The 25,530-nt window shown below is 43.4% G+C and overlaps 1 protein-coding gene across 6 annotated transcripts in view; it reads right to left on the bottom strand.

The window, feature by feature from the left end:
* Window positions 1-8,634: 8,634 nt before the first annotated feature.
* The window catches only part of LOC123628938 (inhibitor of carbonic anhydrase-like), a 33,037-nt gene continuing 16,141 nt past the window's right edge, over window positions 8,635-25,530 (bottom strand). For all 6 annotated transcript variants that reach the window (XM_045538953.1, XM_045538955.1, XM_045538952.1 and 3 more), the window contains 10 exons: window positions 25,038-25,209; window positions 24,072-24,205; window positions 21,926-22,016; window positions 20,727-20,783; window positions 17,915-18,070; window positions 14,914-15,055; window positions 11,954-12,018; window positions 11,124-11,308; window positions 9,631-9,817; window positions 8,635-8,841 (listed from right to left, as the gene is read on the bottom strand). In XM_045538953.1, coding sequence (XP_045394909.1) covers window positions 8,807-8,841; window positions 9,631-9,817; window positions 11,124-11,308; window positions 11,954-12,018; window positions 14,914-15,055; window positions 17,915-18,070; window positions 20,727-20,783; window positions 21,926-22,016; window positions 24,072-24,205; window positions 25,038-25,209 — 1,224 coding nt within the window. In that variant the 3' untranslated portion in view covers window positions 8,635-8,806. The remainder of the gene's footprint in view (window positions 8,842-9,630; window positions 9,818-11,123; window positions 11,309-11,953; window positions 12,019-14,913; window positions 15,056-17,914; window positions 18,071-20,726; window positions 20,784-21,925; window positions 22,017-24,071; window positions 24,206-25,037; window positions 25,210-25,530) is intronic.

Here is a 25,530-nt window from a genome sequence, read left to right as displayed (position 1 = left end):
GCCCATGAGAGGTGGCTGGTTAAGCTGAGCAGAGTCCAGAGCTCCTGGGGCCAAAACAAACAGATCACTGATCCTTCTACTTCCCCCAGAGCAAACGGCTTTGTTTAATGTCCCCACTCTCCATGGAAAGAAAAGATCAAAGTCCACCAGGCTTCTCAGCCATCCAAAGTAAACCTCTGACCTATATGTACTTGCAAACAGTTGGAGTCAACTGTTGGTTTCTATAATAGAATGATCTTACCCTTTTAGTTGTTCTAAATATTCTTTTATTAATATATAAATATGTGCAACTTGTCTACATGTATAATTTAATAATACTTACCTGCCCCACAGAGTAGCATCTACCTAAAATCAGATCAACAAACCTTCATCCCCACCCTTCTACTGCCAGGGGGAAGGCAGTGTGAAGTCACAGAAGGATCACTGAACTGGAGCTATGACTGCACAAAAATTGTATACAAAGGTGTATGTGCACGTGTGTTACTAGGATGAAGAGTTCCTGGCTTTGATTAATCCACAAAGGGGTCCATTAGTACCCCAAATACACTGAAATGTTAAACATTAATTATCTGCTCTGGCCTTCTTTCCAAGATCTTAGAATTGAGAGGAAGTGGAGGCGGAGTACTTGACAGCTCTCCCCAAGGCCAGAGAAAGACCCCCGTTGGATCTGAGTCTTTAGGTTCCTGCCTCAGGTCTGTGCCACTTAGGACTGCAGGGCTGGCTCTCCTGGTAAGGGAAATTGGTGGCAGAACATCAGACCTATAAGAGTGAATAATCTCTAAGTCTTTGGGCAACAGAGCCTGAAGATTTTGTAGCAGGTGAAACTCCAGGGGAGAGTCTTCCAAAAGTCACAGCATAAAGGATAGGCACACCTGCAGCTTCCTGGGAGCAGCCTGCAGGGAGATAATGTAGGATCAGATGTGAAAATGCCATTTCCAGAAGGAGTCAGGCCCTGGCCCCAGAAACTCTTGGGCAAGAAGCTCCTGAACCATGAGCCCTTCCTGCTAACCCTCACCTAGGACTGAGTTCCAGGCTGGGGGAAGGTCTGCCCCCACAGCCTTCTGCTGGGTTGTACAGCCCTGGCAGCTAAATGAACTGGGAGAGTCAATTTGGTAGCTCACTGGGTATATAACGAGCTTGAGATAGGTGCTTAGGAGTTAGAGGCAGAAAGAGTTAGGAGCAGTTTCCAAAGGGCTTACTTTGAAGGTATCATTTCTCTCCATTTCCCTGGGCTAGACCAGCACCCTTCTGACCCCACATCCTCAATATTAAAGATGCCCAGTTTCTCCAGGTTGGAACCCAGGTTTCTGGCCTTTTTCAGGTGGATTCCCAGGTCTATTCCAAGAATGTATTGTGCATTGGGAGGCAATGTGCATGAAGGTTAAGATTGCTAGCTTTGGAGAAAAGATTTCTGGATTGAAATCAATTTCAAAAAGCTACAGGAAGGACTTTGCCTTTTATCCCTGATAGAGTAACTGGTAATAGACTACCCCTTCCATCATAAATGACTATTAAATTAGCCAAACATATTAAACAACTGTTTTCATATATTTGACAGTACCAGGTTGTAATTCCTGAGAGGATAAAGACAAATGAAGTGATCCCTATGATGCAGGAAATGCCCCCCCAAAAGGAGGAAAGTCCCTGAACTCAGGAAGTGTGTTCTTGGCTTCACTAGGGAAAGAATTCAAGACTGTGCCAACTATCGACAGAGAGTTTGTTGAGAGAGAGACAGACAATATATCCTACTCCATGGGGCAAAGGTAACATTTTTATGTGTTCAAAAATCCCATTAGGAAACAGCTGTATATGACCAGCATTGTCTTGAGGTCAGTCCATAAAGGTTAATCATAAACTGCTGTCCCAGAAGGCTAAGCACAAACAGTTTGTGAGGCATCCAACTTAGTGATTCATCCATTTTCAGGTGGTCCTGGGGTGGTGACTTGCTGGTGACTTCCTCATTCAGGGTGGTTAGGGTCTGGTATTCCCCAAAGTGTCTGTACTCAGGCTCTCTCAACCTTTCTTTTCTGCCTTATCCCTACATTATCTATAATCTTACGTTCTATCTTGAAGCACTTTTTAGAACACAGCACAGGGACAGGTACACTAAGCAGAGCATGACAGCCTCACTGTGTTGAGGGAACCAGAATTTAAAGGACCCAGAACTGAAGAGGGGAGTTGTACATAGAAAGATATCCTGAAGTTTGCATGGGGTCCTCTAGAATTTTTGGCTATATATTAAGCTGTATATAAGAAGAGTGTGACTCCATGATCTAGAGATTTAGATCTAACAAGTTGCAGTGGAAAGACCTAATTGAATATATACAGCATTCAGGAAAGAACCAAGAAAGGCACACATTAGGAGTAGAGTTAAGTTAGCCCTAGAGTAAAGGTTATTCTTCATTTACTCTAACAAAGCCTAAATATACAATTTGAAAGAATCAAACCAATCTGAAAATATATTAACTTGCCAGGAAAAAAAAAATCCATCTCTGACTCTTTTAAAGAAAGTGGCAGAATCCAGACACCCAACAGCATAATAATCACATTTCCAGCAACCAAAAAAAAGTATCAGTCATTCAAAAAATCAGGAAAACATAGTCCACCAGCTGGAGAAAACGAATAGACATGGATAAAACAGAGATAATGAAATTAGCAAAGATAAACTTTAAATATTTAAAGATTTAAAGGAATACATGAATAGGACAAGGAAAGAAATGGATGATATACAAGAGAACCAAATGAACATTCTATTGTGAAAAAAATACAATATGCAAAATAAAAAAATTACTGGATGAACTTATCAGAAGCTTAGACATGGAAAGAGAAAAGATCAGTGAACCAGAACACATGGCAATAGAAACTATTTGATACACGGGGAGGAGAAAAGTTGGGGCACAGAGGGAAAAAAGAGCAGGCCTCTTTGACCTGTGGGACAATATCAAGCGGGTTAACATACAGATAACTGGAATCCCAAAATGAGGAGGAAATTGTATGGGAAGAAATAATGGCCAAAAAATTTCCAGAATTGGTGAAACTATAAGCTCACAGATTTAAAAGTTCAAAAACTCAATGCAATTAAACACAAAGTACACCCAGATACATCATGATCAAATTGTTGAAAACCAATGATAAAGAGAAAAAAATCTGCAAAGCTGCCAGAGGGGAAAAGAGAGATTATATACAGGGAAACAAAGATAATTACCTGAAGAATCATGAGAGCCTACTATGAACAATTATACACCAACAAATTGATAACATAGAAGAAATGATAAGTTCCTGGACACATACAAGATACCAAAATTAACTTATAAAGAAATAGAAAATCTGAACAGACCAATAATGAGTGAGGAAATTGGATCTGTAATAAAAGTCTTGCATCAAAGAAAAACCCAGGACCTAATAGCTTCACTGATGAATTCTACTAAACATTTAAAAAAGAACTTATACGAATTCTCCTCAAACTATTTCAGAAAATTAAAGAGGAGGGCATTTTCCCTTTTTAAAAAATTTCAATAGATTTAGGGGGTATAGTGTTTTTTGATACATGGATGAATTATATAATGCTGAGGTCAGGGCTGTCAGTGTACCTGTCACCAGAATAGTGTACATTGTACCCAATAGGTAGATTCTTATCCTTGATCTCTCTCCCACCCTCTCCCCTTCTCAGTTTGCAATGTCTGAGGAGGGAATACTTCTAAACTCATTTTACAATGCCAGCATCACCCCTATTCCAAAACTGGACAAAGACATAACAATAAAAGAAAACTACAGGCCAATATCTCTGATGAACATGATGCAAAAATTCTCAACAAGATACCAGCAAACTCTACTAGCACATTAAAAGATTATTTGTTATGATCAAGTGGGATTCATCCCAGAGATGCAAGGATGGTTTAACATATGCAAATCAATAAATGTGATACACTACATTAACAGAAAGAAAGACAAAATCATATGATCATTTCAATAGGCACAGAAAAAGCATTTGATAAAATTCAACATCCTTTCATGATAAAAACTCTGAACAAATTAGGTATAGAGGGTGTGTACCTCAACACAATGAAGTCCATATATGACAAAGACACTGCAAATATCATAATGAGTGGGGAAAAACTGAATATTTTTCCTTTAAGATCAAAAACAAAACAAAGATGCCCACTTTCATCTCTTTCATTCAACATAGTATTGGAAGTCCTAGCAAAAGCAATTAAGCAAGAGAAAAATATAAAAGGCATCCAAATTGGAAAGGAGGAAGTCAAATTATCCTTCCTTGAAGATGACATAATCATGTATGTAGAAAACTCTAGAGGCTCTACCAAAAACTGTTAGAAATAATAAACAAATTTAGCAAAGTTGCAGGACACAATATCAACATAAAAAATCAGTAGCATTTCTATATGCTAATGGTGAACTATCTAAAAAAGACATCAAGAAAACAATTCCATTTACAATAGCTACAAAAAAAAGATACCTAGGAATAAACTTAACCAAGGAAGTGAAAGATCTGTACACTGAAAACTGTAAATCTTTGATGAAAGAAATTAAAGAGGACACACATAAATGGGAAGATATCCCATGTTTTTGGACTGGAAGAATTAATATTGTAAAAATGACCATATGACCCAAAGTGATCTTCAGATTTAATATAATCCCTGTCAAAATACCAGTGACATTCTTCACAGAAATAGAGAAAACAATCCTGAAACTTATATGGAACCACAAAAGACCCCAAATAGCCAAAGCAATCCTGAGCAAAAAGAACAAAGCTGGAGGCATCACACTATCTGACTTCGAAATATACTACAAAGCTATAGTAATCAAATCAACATAGTACTGGCATAAAAACAGACATGTAGACCAATGAAACAGAATACAGAGCCCAGAAAAAAATTCAAGCATCTAAAGGCAACTGATTTTCAACAAAGGTGTCAAAAACACACATTGGAGAAAAGATAATCTCTTCAATTAATGGTGCTAGGAAAATTGGATATTCACATGTAGAAGACTATACCCCTACCTCTAACCATATACAAAAATCCACTCAAAATGGATTAAAGACTTAAATGTAATATCTGAAACTATGAAACTACTAGAGGAAACATTCAGAACATTGGGCTGGGCGAGGATTTTTAAAATAAGACCTCAAGAGCATAGAAAACAAAAGCAAAAATAGACAAATGGGATCACATCAAACTAAAAACCTTTTGCACAGCAAAGAAAACTATTAGCAGAATGAAGTGACAACCTACAGATCAGAAGGAAATATTTGTAAACTATACATCTGATGGGGGTTAATATCCAGAATATATAAGGAACTTAAACAACTCAACAGCAAGAAATTAAACAACCCATTAAAAAATGGGCAAATGACCTTAATAGACATTTCCCAAAAGAAGATATACAAATTGCCAGCAGGTATATGAAAAAGTAATACTCAACATCATTATCATCAGGGAAATGCAAATCAAAACCACAATGAGACACCACTTCACTCTAGTTAGAATGACTGTTATGAAAAAGACAAAAGAAAATAAGTATTGAATACAATGTGGAGAAAAAGGACACTTACACACTATTAGTAGGATTGTAAACCAGTACAGCCATTATGAAAAACAATATGGCAATTCCTCAAAAAATTACAAATAGAATGACCATGTGATTCAGCAATCCTACTATTGGGTATATGTCCAAAGGAAATGAAATCAGTATGTTGAAGAGATATCTGCACTCCCAGGTTTACTGTAGCACTATTCACAATAGCCAAGATATGGAATCCACCTAAGTGTCCAAAAACAGATGAATGGATTTTTAAAATGTGGTATGTATACGCAATAGAATACTATTCAGCCATAAAAACTAGTGATGTCCTGTCATTTGTGACAACATGGATGAACCTGCAGGACATAATGTTATGTGAAATAAGCCAGACACAGAAAGACAAATTCTGCATGATCTCATTTATATGTGAAATCTTAAAAAAAAAAAAACGTTGAGATCATAGAAGCAGAGAGTAGAAAGTGGCTACGAAAGACTAAGGAGAGGAATGAGAGGGGAGAATGAGGAGAGGTTGGTCAACATGTACAAAGTTATTAATACAATTAGATGGAAGGAATAAATTCTGATACTTTATTGCACAGTAGAGTGATGAAGGTTAATGGTATAATACGGTATATTACAAAATCACTAGATGAGAGGCTTTTTTTATTTTTGAGGCAGTCTCGCTTTGTCGCCCAGGCTAGAGTGAGTGCTGTGGCGTCAGCCTAGCTCACAGCAACCTCAAACTCCTGGGCTCCAGTGATCCTCCTGCCTCAGCCTCCTGAGTAGCTGGGACTACAGGCATGCGCCACCATGCCCGGCTAATATTTTCTACATATTTTTAATTGTCCATATAATTTCTTTCTATTTTTAGTACAGACGGGGTCTCTATCTTGCTCAGGCTGGGATGAGAGGCTTTTAAAAGTTCTCACCACAGAGAAATGATAAATGCATGAGGTGATGGGTACACTAACTACCTTGATTGGACCATTATACAACATAGTTATGTATCAAAACATCGAATTGTATCCCATAAATGTGTACAATTATTAATACAATGTGTCAAAAAATAAGTAACTAAAAAATTTATTAAAATTTGTGGGATGCAGCTAAAGCAGTGCTTAGAAATTTATCATTTTAGATGTTTATATCAGGAAAGGGTGTTCTAAATAATTGATCTAAGCTTGCATCTAGAGAATCTAAGAAAAAAAGCAGATTAAATGAAAAGTAAGAAGGAAGGAATAAGGATAAAAACAGAAAATAAAATAGAAAATAGATAAACAATGGTGAAAATTTATGAAACAAAAAGTATATTGTTTGAAAAGTTCAATAAAACTGACAAAACTGTAAATAAGTTCATCTAGAAAGAAGAGAGAAAACACAAATTGCTAGTATCAGGAATGGAAGGAGTCACTTCACAACACATCCTGTAAATACTAAAAGAATAACAAGAAAATATTTTGAACAACTTTATGGTAAAAATAAATAACTTAGATGAAATAGAGAAATTCTTCGAAAAACACAAAATTTGCAGCTCTAAACTTTTACTGGTTCTTTTTTAAACCTTATGTCTTGTTCTTTTTATGTTCATGTTTTCCTTTAAATCCTTGGACATCTTTGTAAACAACTGTTTAAAGTTTATTGTCCTGAATACCATCATCTCTGTGATTTCTAGATGTGTTTGTATTGATTGGTTTTGCTCCTGACTCTGGGTCATATTCTACTCCTTCTTTGCATATCTGGTAATTTTTCATTTGATGCTGGACATTATATATGCTACAATGTTGAGTATTTAGATTTTGCTGTCTTCCTTTCATGAATGTTGAAGCTTGTTTTGGAAGGCAGTTAATTTACTTGCAGATCAGCTTGATCCTCTGAGGCTAGTTTTAATTTTGATAAGAGCAGTTCTAGAGTAACCTTTAATCTGTTATCTAACCATTTTTGCCCCACGTTCAAGGGATGATCTTCAGTGAAATCCTTTGTGTTCAATGAGGTTTCTTCCCTCTGATTGGTAGAAACTTGAACGATTGCTGGGTCCACGTGAACTCTGGGAATTGTTCAGCTCATAGGTCTCCCACAGTTATTCTTTGCTCAGACCCATATATTTCGATTTCATTCTATTAACACATACATGCAGATTAGTATTCTGCCAAAGACTCAAAGACACTCCTCTACAGATCTCTGGAGGGTTTTCTCTGCAAAGTTCCATCCTTTCCGATACTCAACCCCACAGATTCCGGCCATCTGGGCTCCCCAAGTTTCTATCTCTGTTTCCTCAACTCAGTGTTTGGACTCTCTTGGGTACCCTGTGCCATGATCTGGAAATTTCCTCTAGGCAGTAAGTAGCGTCTTCATCTGCTCACCTCTTTTGCTTCCCTTATTTCAGGGATCCTTGTCCTGCACTGCTATTGCCCAATGTTTGTAAACAGTTGTTTTATATATTTCATCCAGGTTTTTCCTTGTTTATGGAAAGAGAATAAGTCCTGTATGGGTTACTGTTTCATGGGCAGAAGCAGAAGTCCACACTCATAAATATGACTTTTAACAATATGTAACCTAGTTTCCCACTCAACATTTATTGAGGCACCACCACAGGCTGGACCTATGATAGTAATAGATATTGCAAAATCTCTGATAAGAAACTGATTTTAAAAAATGAGTGTACACCACACTTTCAGGAAATTGACTATAAAAGAGTAGTAGAATTGGAGTTTTTCAGTAATTGTAGTATTTTCCAATTAATCTGAACTAAGAGTTTGATTCCACTTGGCATTATTAATTTTTTAAATTTTGAAGTATATTTTTAAAGTACATAAAACCATTCCTTATCCTTTCTTTTTATGGTGTAAGTCCTTGATACTGTACACACTGATGCTTTTTTCACCCTTGTAATCACCATTCAGATTTTCTCCAGACAGATTTGTTGCTTAAATTCTATTTAAGTGACTTGACTCTCGGGTAAAATAAAGTTTAGGGAGAGAAATCGAGCTAGTCTTGTAGAGTTCTCAAAAAAGGTACAATTTCATAGACATTCAATTCAGAAGTACAATTTTGGTATAAAAAAGTTTTTTTTCCAAAAACTCTGAGATCATTTAATGAGGTTTTCTGAGAAGACACAATAAATTTTATTCATTTTGATTTCTGCATCAGTTACAGCATAGAATTACAAAGATAATTCATGGTAACCAGATCCACATGAAGACAAGTGAGAATCTGGCCCCACCCACTTGAAGCTCCCAGCATCTGTGTGGCCTGCCACCTTGATGAGTTAATTTCCGTGGAATGCACAGGCATCCAGAAGTTCTGTGAAACACAACATAAGAGAAGAACTTTAGGCACTGCCAGTGCTTACTACACACAGTTCTGTTTCTATTTTCTACAAGTAAATGGTAGTGAATAAAGATTTTTACACACACACACACACACACACACACACATTGTCTTTCCTGAGATAAGTGCTGTCCTTAAATACCTGCGTTTTCCTTTCCTGCTGGTATCATCATCTCCAACACATGATGTGATTCAACAAAAATTCAGGCACACTCCCAACAATTTGATTATCCCACCTTTAATTTTATTTCCCTGACCTATTTCTTTTTGAGGCAGCTATGCCATCCTAACATATAAATATCTAGAAAGGGCTATGGTGCTAACTATGTTTTGTTTCTATTAATATTATTTATATATTTCACTTAAAATCATTGAAAATTGGTCATCTGTGGGTGGCACATACGTGTCATTTCCCCAGTTCTCTTCCTACACTGAAGTGGTCACATGCATACATTTTCACTTTATTAGCGAAAATGGGAATATACATAAAAACAAGTTCAGTTTCTGAGTAATATCAAGTTCTATTGCACTCCCTGTCTCCTTCAAATGATTTGGCCTTTTGTCTGATAGTGTCTTATACTATTGTCTAATTGAGTCGCCCCATTGGAGAGTCTGAATCCTCCTTCCGGGCAAGGAGCGAGGCCTCCACTTCTCTGCGTTGCCAGCAGCACTGGCCCAGGGCTTGGCACACCATAGTCCTTACTACAAACTTGTTTGCCTTGACCCCCATGTTGTTTCTCCCTGGTGTTTCATTCTACTTACCAGAGGTTAAGCATTGTCTAAAGTTAGTGAGAGCCATAAGATACTCTGGCCCTAGGTATTTTTTGTAAGTTATTTTGTCCTGAAGGTTAGCCAGACATTCCGTGTCATCACTGAACAGCAGGTCCTTGCTTGAGGATTCAAACAGCTGGAACATTGCATATTCAAATCCGTTTCTTCCAAAAAGCACCTGTGCCAGACACACATAGGGACAGTGAGGGGCCTTGGACTCCAAGAAGCACGGGGTTGTGTATTCTGCCCCGGAAGACCTGTGTCTGCTGGACCGCTCAGTCGCAGCCCCTGGGAAACCCGGAACACAGTAACAGTTCAGGAGACACTGCAGTAAAGTGGCAAAAAGCATGGTCTCTGGGTTTAAATCCTGGCCCTGTCTTTTCCTTGTTGTGTGACTTTAGGAAAATTCTCTACTGAGCCCAGTGAACCTCAGGGTACATATCTGTAAATGGGGCTAATAGCACCAAGTAGTAGGATGAAGTATGTAAAGCAACTGGTAAATAGAAAGAGCTCCAGGTTTGCCACTGTACTACTATTTCACCAACCGCTGCCAGAGGTTTTCAACCTTCCAGGCCACACTGGCATGTCTTCCCGCAGCCTGGAGCCCTCGCCGCCTTGCCTCTTCTATTCTCTGGATCTACCCCAGGTGCCCCACCATTCCCATCTCTTCTTTCTTCTCCTCTCTCTTCCTTTGTCACTTCGCTTGTGGCCAAGGTGGCAGCTTCCCTTGTGTGGGACTTACTCCTTCAAAAGTCCACAACTGAAAGTCTCTTATTTTGCCAGCACTACCTGGGTCGCTGTCCTTTAACTGAGGTGTGTGGGTGGCAGGTGCTAAGACATGAATTTCTCACTGGGGAACCTCCAGGAATGCGGTGTGCTAGTGCAAAAGGCAGAGGAAGCTTTGGGTTTTCCTAAAGATCTTTTGATCTAGGCAGCCTTCTACTCCATAAGATCAGCCCTTGTTGGTTGCCCGTAGAGGTCATAAGTTGTCTGAATGTTGACTTTTTAACTTCATGAAGCCTAAGACAGTGCCCAGCCTGCCCAGGTTGAGGAAACACATTTGGATCTATCCATGGGTCAGGTAGAATAACCTCTATTCTGCTTTTCCCACATATAGCTCAGCCTGGTGTGAAGAGCACTGAACCAACTCCCTTCTGTGCCTGAGGAAGAGAGAAAAGATTAACTCTCACGAAGTAATTGAACAAGCCCAAGAGGTGTCATGAATCTGCTCAGAGTCGAGTGAGTCTCAGGAAAACACTTAGGATGCCCACATGTCTGAGGTTTTTCCTCAGCCTCAGATAAGAAGTGAGCACAGCAACCAGCTTTCTGCTTTAATCAGAAGCAGGGATGGGAGAATCAGGTTCCACTGTCCAGGGAGAACATGACTGGGCTGGAGTGTGTCAGTGCAGCTCCACAGGTGAGCTGAGCACTTCGTTGTGGGGGAGAGAGGAGGAGTGGGGAAACGGGGCCCTGGGTGCCCATACCTGTTGGTTGAGGAGTATTCTGCGAACAAAATATGCCTTGCCTTTCCTCGAGACCACAGCACGATTTGGCACTACGGCCAGGTGGCAGTTCTGAACCTCGGCCACAGGCTTCCTAGTACCATCAAGGCACAGCAACTCAAAGTCACCCTGCTTCAGGTTCTTAGCCCATGCTTCATTGTTCTGTCCTGGGGAGAGAAAGAAGGTGAATTAGCCACAGCTGGTGGATTTGGTCAAGGTGTCCTCACTGGGGGATGTGACCAGCCACCAGTGCCTAGAGTCACAGAGATGGAGATAAATGAAAGAATAAAGCTTTTAAAATAAAACAGAAGAGAAAAATTCACAAACTCATAAATCCATAAACCTTTCTGGCTAGTGTTTTTTCCATCCTATTAAAGGCAAAGATTTGTTAAACAGGCCTGAAAAAGCCCTAGCCAGAAAGGAGATTGACCAATTGAACCATACTAAAATTAAGAATGTCTACTCATTGAAAGACACCATTAGAAACGTGAATAGGCAAACCATAGGCAGGGATATTTTCAATACATATGGCTGACAAAAACTTGTATCCAGAATATATAAAAATGCCTATAAATCAAGAGAGTCAAACAAGCTCGTATGAACTGTGGTCTCTGTGCGTTTGTCAGTTGGACTCACGGTCAGTGTGATAACCAACCCCATCAAGTGTGACCAGACATGAAGAATTTTTTCATTCCCTAAATTAAAAATGCTGGGACCTAAGTCCCTAGAGTCCAATAAAGTTAATAATCGCCAGTTGCCACGTGGGAGACTCAGCCTTTCCGCGGGCGGGACGGGACAGCGCGGATACGTACCGTCAGTGTTCTGCAGGACTGCCCGGTGCTCCACAAAGGCCACGTCGCCCTTCTCAACCAGACACCTGCACGGTGAGGGGCAGGTCAGCAAGGAGGATAAACAGGGCCGGGACGGGGAGAAACTGGGAGGGAGACACGGAGGCTCACAGCCCTCCCACACTCGCCCAGCACTTCCACACAACACCGGCAAGGCCCATGCTAGCCCTGCGAACTACGGAGGGAAATGGAACAGGAAGAGAAAACTGCCTGCTTATTTCTACTATGGATAACCATTGTTCCAGTCCTTATTTTAAATATCGATCAGTTTCTCCAGAGGCAGTACGTGTGTTCTATGTTAATTTTTTTTTTTTTTTTTTTTTGAGACAGAGTCTCACTGTGTTGCCCAGGCTAGAGTGCCCTGGCGTCAGTCTCGCTCACAGCAACCTCAAACTCCTGGGCTCAAGCAATACTACTGCCTCAGCGTCCCGAGTAGCTGGGACTACAGGCATGCGCCACCATGCCCAGCTAATTTTTTCTATATCTATTTTTAGTTGTCTAGATAATTTCTTTCTATTTTTAGTAGAGATGGGGTCTCGCTCTTGCTCAGGCTGGTCCTGAACTCCTGAGTTCAAACGATCCTCCCGCCTCGGCCTCCCAGAGTGCTAGGATTACAGGCATGAGCCCCCCCCCCCTTCTGTTCTATGTTAATATTAACAGGCATATCCAAGGGATGACTCTCTGGTTGGATCAAAACTCACAACATCAGAGATTAAAATCAGCATGGAAGATGGGATTTTGTAGTTTTATCAGACTCGTATGTCTACACAGTATTAATAAAAGTGAATGTGCATCACTAAACATTTGTTCACCCTTTAGCCCATGCAACATGTTTCTCTGTGTCCAAGGTGCATTCTTTATGAGAAATGTGGAGCACATTAAAAATCAGCTTTGTGACATTGCATCAGCTGGAAATGGCTAGTAATTGTCAGGAGCATCTTCAGTTTTCTCTCTCTCCTATCTTCAGGTCCCTCTATACCTAGCTAGGGTCAGTTGCTCCCATTCAAGTTCCTAAGCTCTCTACCTCTTTCCTTTGTGCCCACTTCATAGAATCCCCGTCCTAAATGAGCGTGATCATCTGTCGCAGGGCAAGGTAGACAGAAAGAGACCTTTCCGATCCTTGACTTCACCTCAGTGTTCCTGCCTTCCTTTCTCTGTTCTAGACCAGTGGTTCTCAAAGTTGTAGGCTAGGGACCAGCAGCATTGACACCAGCCAGACACTTGTTAGAAGTGCGAATTCTTGGGCCGCACCCCAGACCTGCTGGATCAGGAACTCTGAAGGTGGGGCCCAGGAATCTGTGCCTTAACCAGCCCTGCAGGATACTCTGACCTGTGCTCACCTGTGAGGACCACTGCTTCAGACAGCCACCTCCGCACTCTGAAGAGCAACGGCTTCAAAACATTTCCCCACTTTCCACAAACCTTTGCCTGTTCACATGCCCCTCCCAACACCCACACACCGTGACATGTGCTCTTGCTTCCTGGAGAACACACAGAGATCATTACGGGGCTTTCTCTCAGCATGCCTCTGCCAGATCTGCCAGCCTAGTCCCCAGGGCTCTCTCCTGCTGTCCAGGCACAAAGGAAGGAAGGTCTCTCCAGGGGCTCTGCATCCCAGCCCTGCCCTGCAACTTTCTCCTGTAGTTACACTCTTTCTCTCATGTAATTGTAACCTGTCCCTGTTTGCTGGACTCTTTTAATCAGCATTCATATGACTTTTCTTTTTAAAAAAACAATAAGCCCTGCCTTGATCCCACACTAGCCCCCAGGAAGGAGCCTCTCTTCTCCTGTCATCCAAACACCTAAAAGGGTTCATTGCCACTCACCTCAGCACCCTTCCCACCACTCTCCTGACCCTGGCCAGTCCAGCTTCCAGGACTAAGTCATAATTAAATGAGCTCTTGCTAGGGTCACCTGATCCAGGGGCCAGCTCTCAGTACTCATATTATTTCATCTCTCAAGTTCATTCTTTCCCCAGTGATCTGAAATGTCACCTCTGTTATAGACCAAATTGTTGTATGTTCGTGAATCTCTCTTGGAACTCTATTTTTGTCTTCCACTTATTTGTCATTCTTGCATTTAAGCCATGCTATATTGATTATTACAGTATTGTAATTTTTGTATCTAGGAAAGCAAAATTACCTTTGTATCATTTTTAAAAAAAAATTCTTGGCTCTCATTTGGTTCCCAAACATTGTTAATCTTTTGAGACTTGACTGCTCCCACCCAGCCCCCCCCAGTCCACTTGGTTATAGTAGAGGCAGCTGTCACTTTACCATGTGACTTCACTGTATGAGTTTTGAAGGCAGGAAACTTTCACCCAGACTGGCTGACAATCCCCTTTCCTGAGAGCTAATATGCTATGGTCTGTGTTTGACTGCTCTTTATAACTGATGAGCTGTAACGACACTGGGGCTGCTAGTCGTAAACATTTCCCACCATGTAGAAAAACCGTCCTGCGGGGAAAGAGAAAAATGAAGCAGATGTGCAGAGAGAGACAGACAGACAGACAGGGGAAAGGGTGTGTTTCCTTATACTGACAAATCACTCATTGTCTACCTGGAATTCTGATTTAACTGTAAATCCTGAATTTTATCTGGCAACACTACCCTTAAGGCGTCTTGGCTGGCTCCTTAGGCTCAGGTGTCAGCCCTCACAAGGAGGGAGATTCCAGAGCATCTGTTGAAACGTCCCCCTTGGCATAAGCTGCTTCACATGAGGTTTTTTCACTTGCAACCAAAGGAGTCTTATTCATTTTATTGGAGAAGACAGACATGAAACAAGGTAAGTAGATAAAATAGGAATTTGCAGTGGTTCTAGTTCCTAATTCTGGCTCTTTCTAAATGCAGCACCCAGATGCTGGGATGATGGAAAAAGTGAGAGAACAAGAAGTTCACCGGGTTGTGCAAAGAGAAACCACTCGCCTGAAAGCCCCACTGGAGCCGTAGTATCTCTCATGGCTGCTGGGAGCACATGTGTGTGCGGGGTTGCTGCTGCCACCACACAGAGCACAGAGAGGGGAGTCCGGATTAGACCCGGGTGCACAGCTGCTACTGAAGAACTCATCTGCGAGGAAGGACAGCCAGAGGTCAGCTCTTCCTGCCTGTGTTAGCAAGAAAGCCTCAGATTTTGTCCCTAAAATTGCCTGAAGCGTGTAAAGACACATTTAGTTATTTAGTAACACATTATTAAAAGCAAGAACTTTATGGAATTAAAAAAAGGTTTCAGCTGGAGCAAAGTAAAAGGAACTGATTCAAGTTGGAGAGAGGGCGTGTGAGCTCACTGAAGTCCACCTTGCCCCGGCACAGGGCAGTGGTGTCAAAGGGTGGGCACAGATTTTAACCCTAAGCAAGTGAACAAAATGGAATTCCTGGTCGGTTGAACCTATACCACATGTTTCTGACCTCTGCCGCCCTTGCCTGTGTTTACAAGGTTTGCCATCATGGCTTCAAGTCCAGGAAGGACCCACGGAAGCACAGGGGCCAAGCCCTCTTCTCGGCTCCAGGAGATCAGGCACAGACCCTGCCCTTGAAGCCTGTGGCCCACAGGTTGACAGTCAGAACTCAAGTAACCCACCAGTGCATGTGTCTCCCTCCTTGCTCTGGGAAAAAAGAATATGGTTCCATGAAACTGCAGGTAAAGGAACCCTCTGCAGCCCTGGGGGTCAGGAGGAAGCCTCAAGCCGGGAGATGAAGAGTGAATAGGAGTCACTCAAGTGAAGGGTGGAGGGAGAAGAGCCTTCCAGACGAGGACCAGCATCTGCACAGGCCTGTGTTGGGTGGGGGCGGGGCAAGGCACAGACCCGCGTGGACGCCATCGGGGCTGGACCACAGAGAGGAAGGTGGTGGGTGGGGGAGCGGGCAGGGTGCAGACCACATGTGACCTTTTACTCCATGGTGTAGATTTTGTTCTTTATCTTTAGAGAAATGAAGAGTCTCTGAAGGGTTTTGGACAAAGCTGGGCCAGGGCTAGTGGGCAGGAGACAGTCAGATCTGCACTTTGCAGAGGTGGGCCTGGCAGCAGGGCGGATGGAAAGCAGGGTGGATGTGGAGTCCAGGCGCCAGGCTGCTGCAGCAGTCCAGAGAGATGAAAGCAGCTCGAACTAGAGGAGAGCAAAGGGGAGGGAGAGGGGCTGAAGGAGGAGAGGTTGACATCCTGGCGACGATGGGTGTGTGGAGGATGACAGCAAGGCTTCCAGCGGGGGCGAGTAGATGGACTGTGGGATGCTCCACCAAGCTAGGTAGACCTGGAACAGGCCCAAGCTCGGCAGGGATGATGCATTCAGTTTTTTGTTAGGATGAGCTTAATGTGCTTTTGAGGTAGCCAACTAGAAATGTCAAATTGGCGGTTCACTGTATACAAGTCTGAAGGTCAAGGAGAGATCTGTGCTTAGGATAAGCACTTGACAGGTATCAACACACAGACAGAATATTAATAGGGAGAGCAGCCAACATTCACCTAGCGCTTACAGTGTGCCTAGCTCCAGATGCACAGCGCTCCTGTAGTTGGTAATCGAGGCCGTGGCATGGAAGTGAGTGCTTGAGGATTGGGTTTAGACTGGGGGGAAAGAGCTGCTTTAAGCAACTCAAACATTTCTTAACCGGGTTGGGAACAGGGGACCTTGTGGGCAGGAAATACTGTTTTGGGGAGATTTCAGGAAATGCTGCTGGGAGGTCATTGAGGAAAGAACTGGGCACGTCCTCCCACCTGAGCAACACGGAGGGCACTGGGGCCTTGCCCTGGACTCTCCTGTGGAAGGATGCTGAGGGGCCAGGCAGGGAGCTGAGGAGTGGGTGGCAGGTGAGTGGTTCAGACAATGCTTTTAACACATCTGGCAGTAAAGAGGCGGAGAGAGAGCAGGCAGGAGCTGAGGGAGAACGGTGGGAGAGGGGGGATTTTTAAAGAAGGAAGACATTGCGTGTGTTTACACGCTGACATTTTTGGGTCCACCACAGGGAGACGTAATAACTGAGAGTATGAGACTGTGGAGGGGGCAGGGAGTGACCTGAGCCTAAGTGTGGGTAAGCAGAGGACTGGCTGGGGAGGGAGGAGGCTGGGGAGACGCAGCCCTCAGGAGGCCCGCAGCTTCGGCAGTGGCAACATGATGTTGAAGGCCACCTCTCTGATGGCTTCCGTTGCCTCTTGCCAGTGCAGGCAAGGTCATCTGCCAAGAAAGGTGGTAGGTGGGCATGGGTTTGAGGTGTGTGGACAATCAAGACATGAGGATAGTTGTTGGGAAGGGTGACATTTGGAGCAGAGATACAGTGAGGGTGCTTGTGAGTGTTGGGGGCCCACTGAGGGGGCCTGAAGCATCCAGTGAAGTGAACAGCTCCATTGCCCTGTGACGTTCTGCACTCGTGTTCAGCGGCTCAGGTGCAGAAGAGAACAGGTAATGGGGTTCATGCTGGGCTGGGATTCGTCAGAGGGTTGGGGAAAGCAGAGGAGCAGGAGCCTTTTAGGTATTGGCAAAAGCACAGCTGAAATGACTGATGTGAGCATCTAAGAGAAATGAGGATGGACATGAAAATACAGCACTTAAGGACTTACTGGTGGAAGGTTTTCAATTAAGAAAGCAGCCAATTCAGTTTATATGTGAAACACACACACACATAGGTGCACACATGCACACACGCATGCACCCCACTCTTGCTTTGCAAACCCAGGCTTGTTCCCTGATCCATTTGTGAGACATACAGAACAGAGCTATTTCCCAGAGATCTGCCTTTGGGGCTGAGGCGCTCCTCTCAGGAGCAAGGGGTCGAGGACTGTTCAAGGAGATGTGTTGCTTACCCACAATTTCTGTCAAGCTCTTCACTCTACTGCCCATTTATGGCATTTCTTGCCATTCATTCGAGTGAATTTTTTCCCTACCCAGGCACAGGCACAAGGAAGGGACTGCCACAACTCCTCCCAGAACACACTCACCAAATTTACAGGATCCAGTTTGATTGTATATTAAACCCATGGGGATGTTCCAGCCTGCCGAAGTGCCAACTGCGGTGTGGCAGGACTTCTTGCCTCGAAGAGAGTTCCAGGTGACATTAGCATCTGATTTCTTAGCCACAGCCACGACAAAATAACCTTGCAATAGAGATAACAAGATGCAATTTCTTCTTTTTCGGTTGTGGGGAGGAGGAGGAGGAGGCAGGGTGGAGGATCAGGTGGGATCTGACCAGCCTCCTGCCCCAGGCCATTGGATGGCCTCTCTGCATGGTGCATAGTGTGAACTGGCATTCTCCATTTCCATCCCTCTGGCTGGAGATGTGGAAACTGCACTTCCAATCTTTTCTTGCAGCTGTGTTCTTAATGTAAATTAGTGTGTGTGAGACTTGGAAGGTGGAAGTGAGCCACCACACCAGACTTGCTTGTCCTTTCAAGCAAACAGCAAGGCCATCTCAGGGAAGACTCAGCTGGCAGCAAGTGTGGCCTTTCAGGAAAAAATCCCTGTACATTTATATATATATGTATACTTACTTATAGACTATATCTTTAGAATATATATATATATACAGTATACATATTTATAAATATGTATCTTATAAATTACACATATATTAGTGGAAGGGGTACCAAGATACAGTTTTAATACCTCCAGGACCCTCTGAAAACGTATTCCAAACAGCTGCTGCTAGCCCCTGCCTGCCACTGTCCCTCGGGAGGGGGGAAGTCTTGAATTCTTCCTCTTACTCTAGCAGAGGACCCTCCCAGCAGCTATCAGTGTTAGGTGCTGAGCCAAACAGACTCACACTACTGCTCCCCAGACATGTCTACGTACATATACCCACATATATTTGCACACAGTCCATACTTTTTCAACAGAATCCTGCAATGCATTCTTTTCTGTGAGTTGCTTTATTCCTCTTCAAAAATATATTGTGGATGGCTTTTTGATTCAGTAGAAATAGATATGGCTATCTCATTCTATTATTGATTGAATCTAAGCTGTGTCCTATTGTATGGATGCATGGTATTTTATAATCTTCCTACTGGTGGGCATTTACATTGTGACCCATTTTTTCCCTACTACAGACCACTTATATATATAGACCTTTTTACATATGAGTGTGCACTTGCTTAAATATTTCTGTTGAATAGAAGTTCAAAAGAAAGAGCTTTAATGACTTCTTTTTTAATGTTAATTCTCTTATTTTTCTAGGTTTACCATAGTATCTTCTAATAATAATAATTAAATCTCTCTTCCCTTCTCCAATATTAAAAAAACACCAATTCTTTTTCTTATCTTACTGCATTCACTTCTAAAATGATACCAAATACCTTTGTTGAGAGAGGGCATTCTTGCCTTTTTCCTGATTCTAGTGAGAATACCACTAATATTCCGTTTATTCCTGTCCCAATATTATATAACTGAATTGTGCTTGTTGAGTAAGGCCTGAACTGCAAACTGGAGATAATATTAGAATCATAAATCTTTAGAATTAGAAGACAATGTGGCTCACCACCACTACACACACACACACACACACACACACACATGCACACACACATGCACACACACACACGCACACACATGCACACACACACGCACACACACACATGCACACACACACGCGCACACACACGCACACACACGCACACACACACGCACACACACACTGTCTCAGTCATGTAGATCAGCTCTCTACATATTCAAGCTGGAAAAGCTGGGCGTCAACACAGCATGTGGAGGACCTGCCTTGTAGTTCCTTCCTAAATGGCCTCAGACTAGTCACGTAGAATCTAGAAGCTGAAGTGGTGACAGTGAAACCCATCCCAGGGCCGACTGAGGGGTATCAGACGTGCTGATCTGAGCACTTTGTGCATGAGGAACGGGCAGGGCAGCTCCCAGAGGTGGGTTCCCAGCAGTGCTGCTGGTGCAGGAGCAGGACCGGTTTCCTACCAGACTGTGCTCGTTGCACCCGTTCAGTAGCCAGTGCGGTTACGGTGCCCTCCTTCACTGTAACTCCTTCTGCACCTATGGCATTGATCATCATCGTCCATCTGTGCCTGGCTGTGTGACTTTGTGGTTTGCCCTCTCCACCTCTACTCAGATGGAACCTTCTCCGTCACAGTCAGCCATGCTGCCAGTGTCTGAACTATCTTCTAAGCATCCGGTTGATCTACATTTGCTCACTTTTGCAGTTCCTAGGAATTTCAACTACTCTTGAAACAGGGTTGTTTCTGACTATAAATGATCAGGATAGAATACATGGCTAATGAAAGGCTGGCCCTTAGTATTAGGGTTGAAGACACAATTCAGAGAAGACTCCTTAGCCATGAAAGCGGGGAGGGGTGAGCTCCAGCGTGTCCCAGGGCTTAGGTTCTGTCACACACGCAGGGGAGCTGCTGCAGGTGAGCAGGGTGCCAGGCCTCAGCTTTGCACTCTGGCGGCCTTAGTGGAGGGTGTGCGGTGCAGCCTCAGTGACCCAGTGCTCGGCAAGGGACCAAGACTACATGATGCTCCTTGTGCTATGGCGCTCCAAATCCCCTCACCTTCCCCAGCTTCCTGCCTCATAAGAAACCCTAAACCCAAGTAAGCACCTGGTTTTCACCTTTGTTAACCATTAAGTATCCTACAAATATTATTATAGCTTCAGGACAGATTTGCATCTTAAAAATTAAATGTTATTTCTTTATTTCACATATCTATTAATTTTTGTTTGTTCTTAAAGCTTTCCTCACCCTCTCCCCAGCAGTGAGTCTTTACCTTGGCACCCCAGTGTTACTGATTCTGACTCACCTTCCACAGGTGTATTCACACACTTAGACCCAAGCCACTCACTGCCATGTTTAGGCTCTAAAAGGAAAAAGAAAAACAATCAAGATACATGGCATTAAACTCACGTTACTCCACCCAAAGTCAAGAGCTTCTCAGTCCCAATGGTCAAGAACAAAATGAGAAGAAGCACTAACTAAGCAGTTTGTCATGGTTATCAATAGGTTTCGCAGGCCCATTTTATCCCCTCTCCCTCTGCTTTTTGCTAGTTAAACATTAGGTTCCATCCTAGAATCTCTCCAATACTCAAGAAGATGCAGAGAAAGAAAATGAGATGTCCATTGAAGGAGGGGCATTGCAGATCTTGGCAAAGACCCTTTTGCATTAGCTGTGTAAATCAACCTCATGTTTGTCTCTCCTTCAGAGCCCTAGACTGTGAAAGGCAATCATTATATTCTTGCTATGTTGGAGGGAAAGAACCCAGTCCATGGAGTCAGAAAGATCTGGATTCAGTTTTTATTCTATCTTGGTCACATCACTTGACTTTCCTAAGGCTCAGTTTTTACATCTGTAAAATGGAGACACCACTGTTTACCTCACATAGTTGTTTTGTGTTGAAGGATAATGTAACAGATGAAGTGTAATAAATGATAGTAGGAAAATCCTCTTTTCTCCTGGCTTCATTCTTCCATGTGGATGGATCCTCATCACTACAGAACATGACCTTGTGGCTTCACCCCCTCAACCACCCAGTGCAGCTGGATTGAGTTAATGACTAGTAAATTTGGAGAAAGCACCTAAGCACATGTGGCTCAGCCCTTTCCTCCTTTATTGAGGAGAATGGGGAGAAGGTAGTTTAGATGCTCTCACTTATAACAAAATTCATTTGCCTTTGCCCTGAGTCATGGGGTAAGCCAACAGGCATGGTCTCCTGAATCAGTGGGCAATTCTGATAAGCGATTTGGCAAACCCTATGCCAGCTCCACATCATGCCCTCCAATATCACTATATCAGACATAAAGGTGTTATTTTGATCTCTTTCTGCCTAACTTCTGTGTCTACGTTTTGATTCGTTCTGATTCTGGGGAAGGGGGACTTTACCTACAGCTTCCTGTACTCCAGCAATAGTTATTGTCTCAACACTGAACTAAATTATTTCCTTATCTTTCTATGTCCACATCCCAGGGGGAATAAAACACAGAAAGGCACTCCCCTCCACTTACTGTAGTTCTCTGCCAGGACAGGCACCAGACCACACTTGCCCGCTGTGTAGATGAATTCTCCATCTAAGCTCATGGCATCAGCTTCTCCTTTCTAAAGTTAAGAAACAAATGGATAGCATCACAGCGAAGCTGTCTCCTGTTCCTCTGACCCTCAGAGGTTTTCATCTTGTTGGCTTCATGTCATATGTCCTCATGATTAACCAAATCATGGGTTACCTAAAGCTTCTGCCATGTAAACACAGGGTTTAGAGAACTGGACATGCTTTTGGCCTGTTGACCCAGGAACAAGTGCCCAACACAGGTCATGCTTCCTGGACATCTCTGTGTTCTCTCGGTGCCCAAGCTGAGTCCTGGACATGCCCTCACATCTTCTTTGTGATCATTGTCACCCAACCCCATGATCCCCATGGCCGGACTCAGGAAATGTATTTAATCTGTTTCTATGGAGCACATTTTCTTCTAGATGATGGAGTTCAAATCAGTTCCCATAACTGCATTAGCACTGTACTCAGTGTCCTGGCACAACAAATATTTTTAATAAATAATTAATTTCTCTAAATAATTCATTCCTAGTTAACTTCTCATTTCAATCAGTTACTTTTTCTAACAACAGAGCAAAAAGTATATACCTATAGTCATAGATAAGGTCATCAAGATAAAAACATACATATACACACTCTTTGCTTTTGAGCTGTTAACTGCCCTTCTAGAAATCTAAAAACATCAACTATAGCAGCAACAACTTACTAAACCCTCGTCATGTGCCAGGCTTTTTTCTGAACACTTTACAGTGCTTACCTCACATATTCCTCACAACTGCAAAGAAGACAGATACTATAATTTCCCCTCTTTTACAAATTAGTAAACTGAAGCAGAGAGAGATTAAATAATATGTCCGATAGATGGGCAGTTTAATCCCTTGACTTCTGTTTGTAACCACTATTCCACATGGTCTCCGGGATCTGATGACTCCAAAGCACACATCCCTAAATACTATGCTATGCATATTTTTTCCTTCATAAATTGAGGCAAAAAATGATACCTCATAAGCTTACCATGAGGATTAAATGAGTAATGCAAGTTAAGAGCTCATAAACATGTGTGGCACATAGTAACTCCAGAAATATTAGCAATCATTAATATTAAAGATACACTCAGAAATATTGGTAGTTATGTATACAAAGATTTATAATAACACATTGTCTATTATAGCAAAAAATTTGGAAATAACTCAAATGTAGACATGCAAAAATTCATTAAATAAATTGAAGCAGAAACACTTGGTGGAATATTACACAGCCATTAAAAATGTATTTTAAACAAATGTTTCGCTACTTAAGAAAGTGCACCGATGTGCTCAAGATTTAAAGGAATAATAACCATAGCTAACATTTACTGATGGCTTGCTTACACCTGGCAACATTATAAGCACTCAAATTCATTTAATCCTTACAACTGACAACTTTAGGAAACTGTATAACCATCAGATCTTAATCTTATGGATTGGTGCCAGGGAGATTTACTAATATCAGGATATTCTCAAATTGAAAAAAAAAAAACTTGTTATATAGTGTATAATCTTTTAAGTTTGTCAGTTTTTCAGTCATTTATTTACAAATTTATTTCTTCCTAATCAGAAAAATAGTTATCTGCTCATAGAAAAATGGAAAGTTAATAACAACACAACTCATCACTCAGAAATCATGCGATAAGGATCTCTGAGTGAAGTTATGAATGATTTTATTTTTAGTGATTTATTTATTGTAATATTTTTATAATCAGAAACAGATTAAACTTACAATTCAAAGACTAAAAAGGTTGACCTGCTTTCACAATCCACAGTGGCCCTGACCACATCCTGGAATGTCACCCCACTTCCTGTGGCTCCCAGGCAGGATGCCCCTCCAAGCTCCCACTCCAGAGCTGAGCCCCCAAGGAGTCCAGGTCTTGGGCTGGCTCTGTGTTTCCGCCCGGCCCTGAGCTGGAGGGGCCCGTGGGGTGTGTGAGGTAGGGGCAGCACCAGGGGCAGGTCTTAGCACAGAGGCTGACGAGGTGGCATCCGAGTAGGGGGTCTCCAATGCCAGACTCTGCAGAAGCACTGCATGTGTGAGGGTCTGAGCCCAGCACGGAAGCGGGGCCCTCCTACCGTGATGGCAGCGATGCAGTCCTCAGTGGTCTCCTCCATGGTGCACTCTAAGGCACCACCGCTCACCAGACTCCACTCCGCACACTTGGTCCTCTCATCCTGGCCCACTGCGCACCACCATACCTTCTGGGAGTCTGGGGATCCAAAGGAAGCCCAGGTGGGTCTGGGGTTTAGTGCCCCTGGCCGCAGGGTGGCTGTCCAGGGGGGCCCTCATGGACAGCAGCAGGGTCTACAGGTCAGAAAGAGCAGTGAAGGCAGAGCTCCTCCCTCCGTCCTGACCTCACCTCCTCGGGCATCTCCTCTCCGGGGAGACCTCTCTGGGCCCAGCCCAGCCCAGGGCCCTGTGGGGTATTCTCTTACAGGACCGGGCTCCTTGTCCGGGCAGCGTGCCCCAGTTGGTGGCCACGCGTTCGGTTCTGGGTGGGTCTGCTTGCCCTCCCCTTCCCGGGTGTCTTTGCTCCCCCCATGTGCCCACATCTAATGCAATGGCTGCCCTTTGGTAGATGCCCAGTAACCACTGGCTGACTACATGGAGAGGAGGAAATAGAAGAAGGAAGGAAGGAAGGATGAACCATAGGGATCCCGTGGAAGGAAGGAGCCAGACTAAAATCCTCTGGAATTCTAGTTCTCCCCTGACGGTGCTGGTGGCCCCCTTCCCACTTCAGTTTAGGACAAACTATTTTCCTGTCAAATAGGCCTGTCCTGGTTGGGACGACACCAGTTAACACAAAGGAGCCAGAGCCATCATTACTTCAGGGTGTCTATGATATGAAGGTCTTCAAAACCCTTTTTGAAATCACATAAGTTAGGCCTATCTCCCAGCTGGCAGAAAAGCCCTCACCAGCCCAATGCAGTTAGTAGCTCCCTTGGGCTCCGCAGGCCAATAAAGTGTGGGGGAGGCTCAGTCGAGGGCCCCGCCTGCCCTGCTGCCCAAGCCGGCCAGGTCCCTCCCAGGACCTCACACACCTGTCTCTGGACGCTGAGTGTTAGGAAAATTCTCGTATCCCAGGTACAGCTTGGCATCCATCTTGGGTGGGACCCTTAGAAACCCACGGGCGGCATCAGTAAACAGCAGATCCTTCCCGTGAGGAGAGCCAAAGAGCTGAAATTCTGATGACTTGTTTTTTCCAAAATGTTCCTGTTCAGGGAATAAAAGACACAGTGAAGGATGGAGGCTGGCATAGTGGTAAAGTTTAAACAAACCCCAAACCAGACAAGGGAGACAGAAAGCGAGAAGCGTGAACGCCTGAGAGCGGGAACAGTGGCCAAGGTCCTCAACGTCCCTGTGGCTCACGGTGTTGTCCAGTCTCTCCAGGGAATGCTTCACTCAAATCCAGCCGGCCTGCCCTGGGTGGCCTCAGGGAAGCTGCCGGGGCTGCCCCCAGGTCTGTGCAAAGGGCTGTGGCCCACTGCGTGCCTGGCACCTGCCCCTCTCCGATGTGCCTGCTGCTCTGTGTTC

This window comes from Lemur catta, chromosome 1, assembly GCF_020740605.2.
Source record: "Lemur catta isolate mLemCat1 chromosome 1, mLemCat1.pri, whole genome shotgun sequence".
NCBI lineage: Eukaryota > Metazoa > Chordata > Mammalia > Primates > Lemuridae > Lemur > Lemur catta.
The sequence above is the reverse complement of the archived record's forward strand: the minus strand, read 5'-3'. Positions and strand labels throughout refer to the sequence as shown.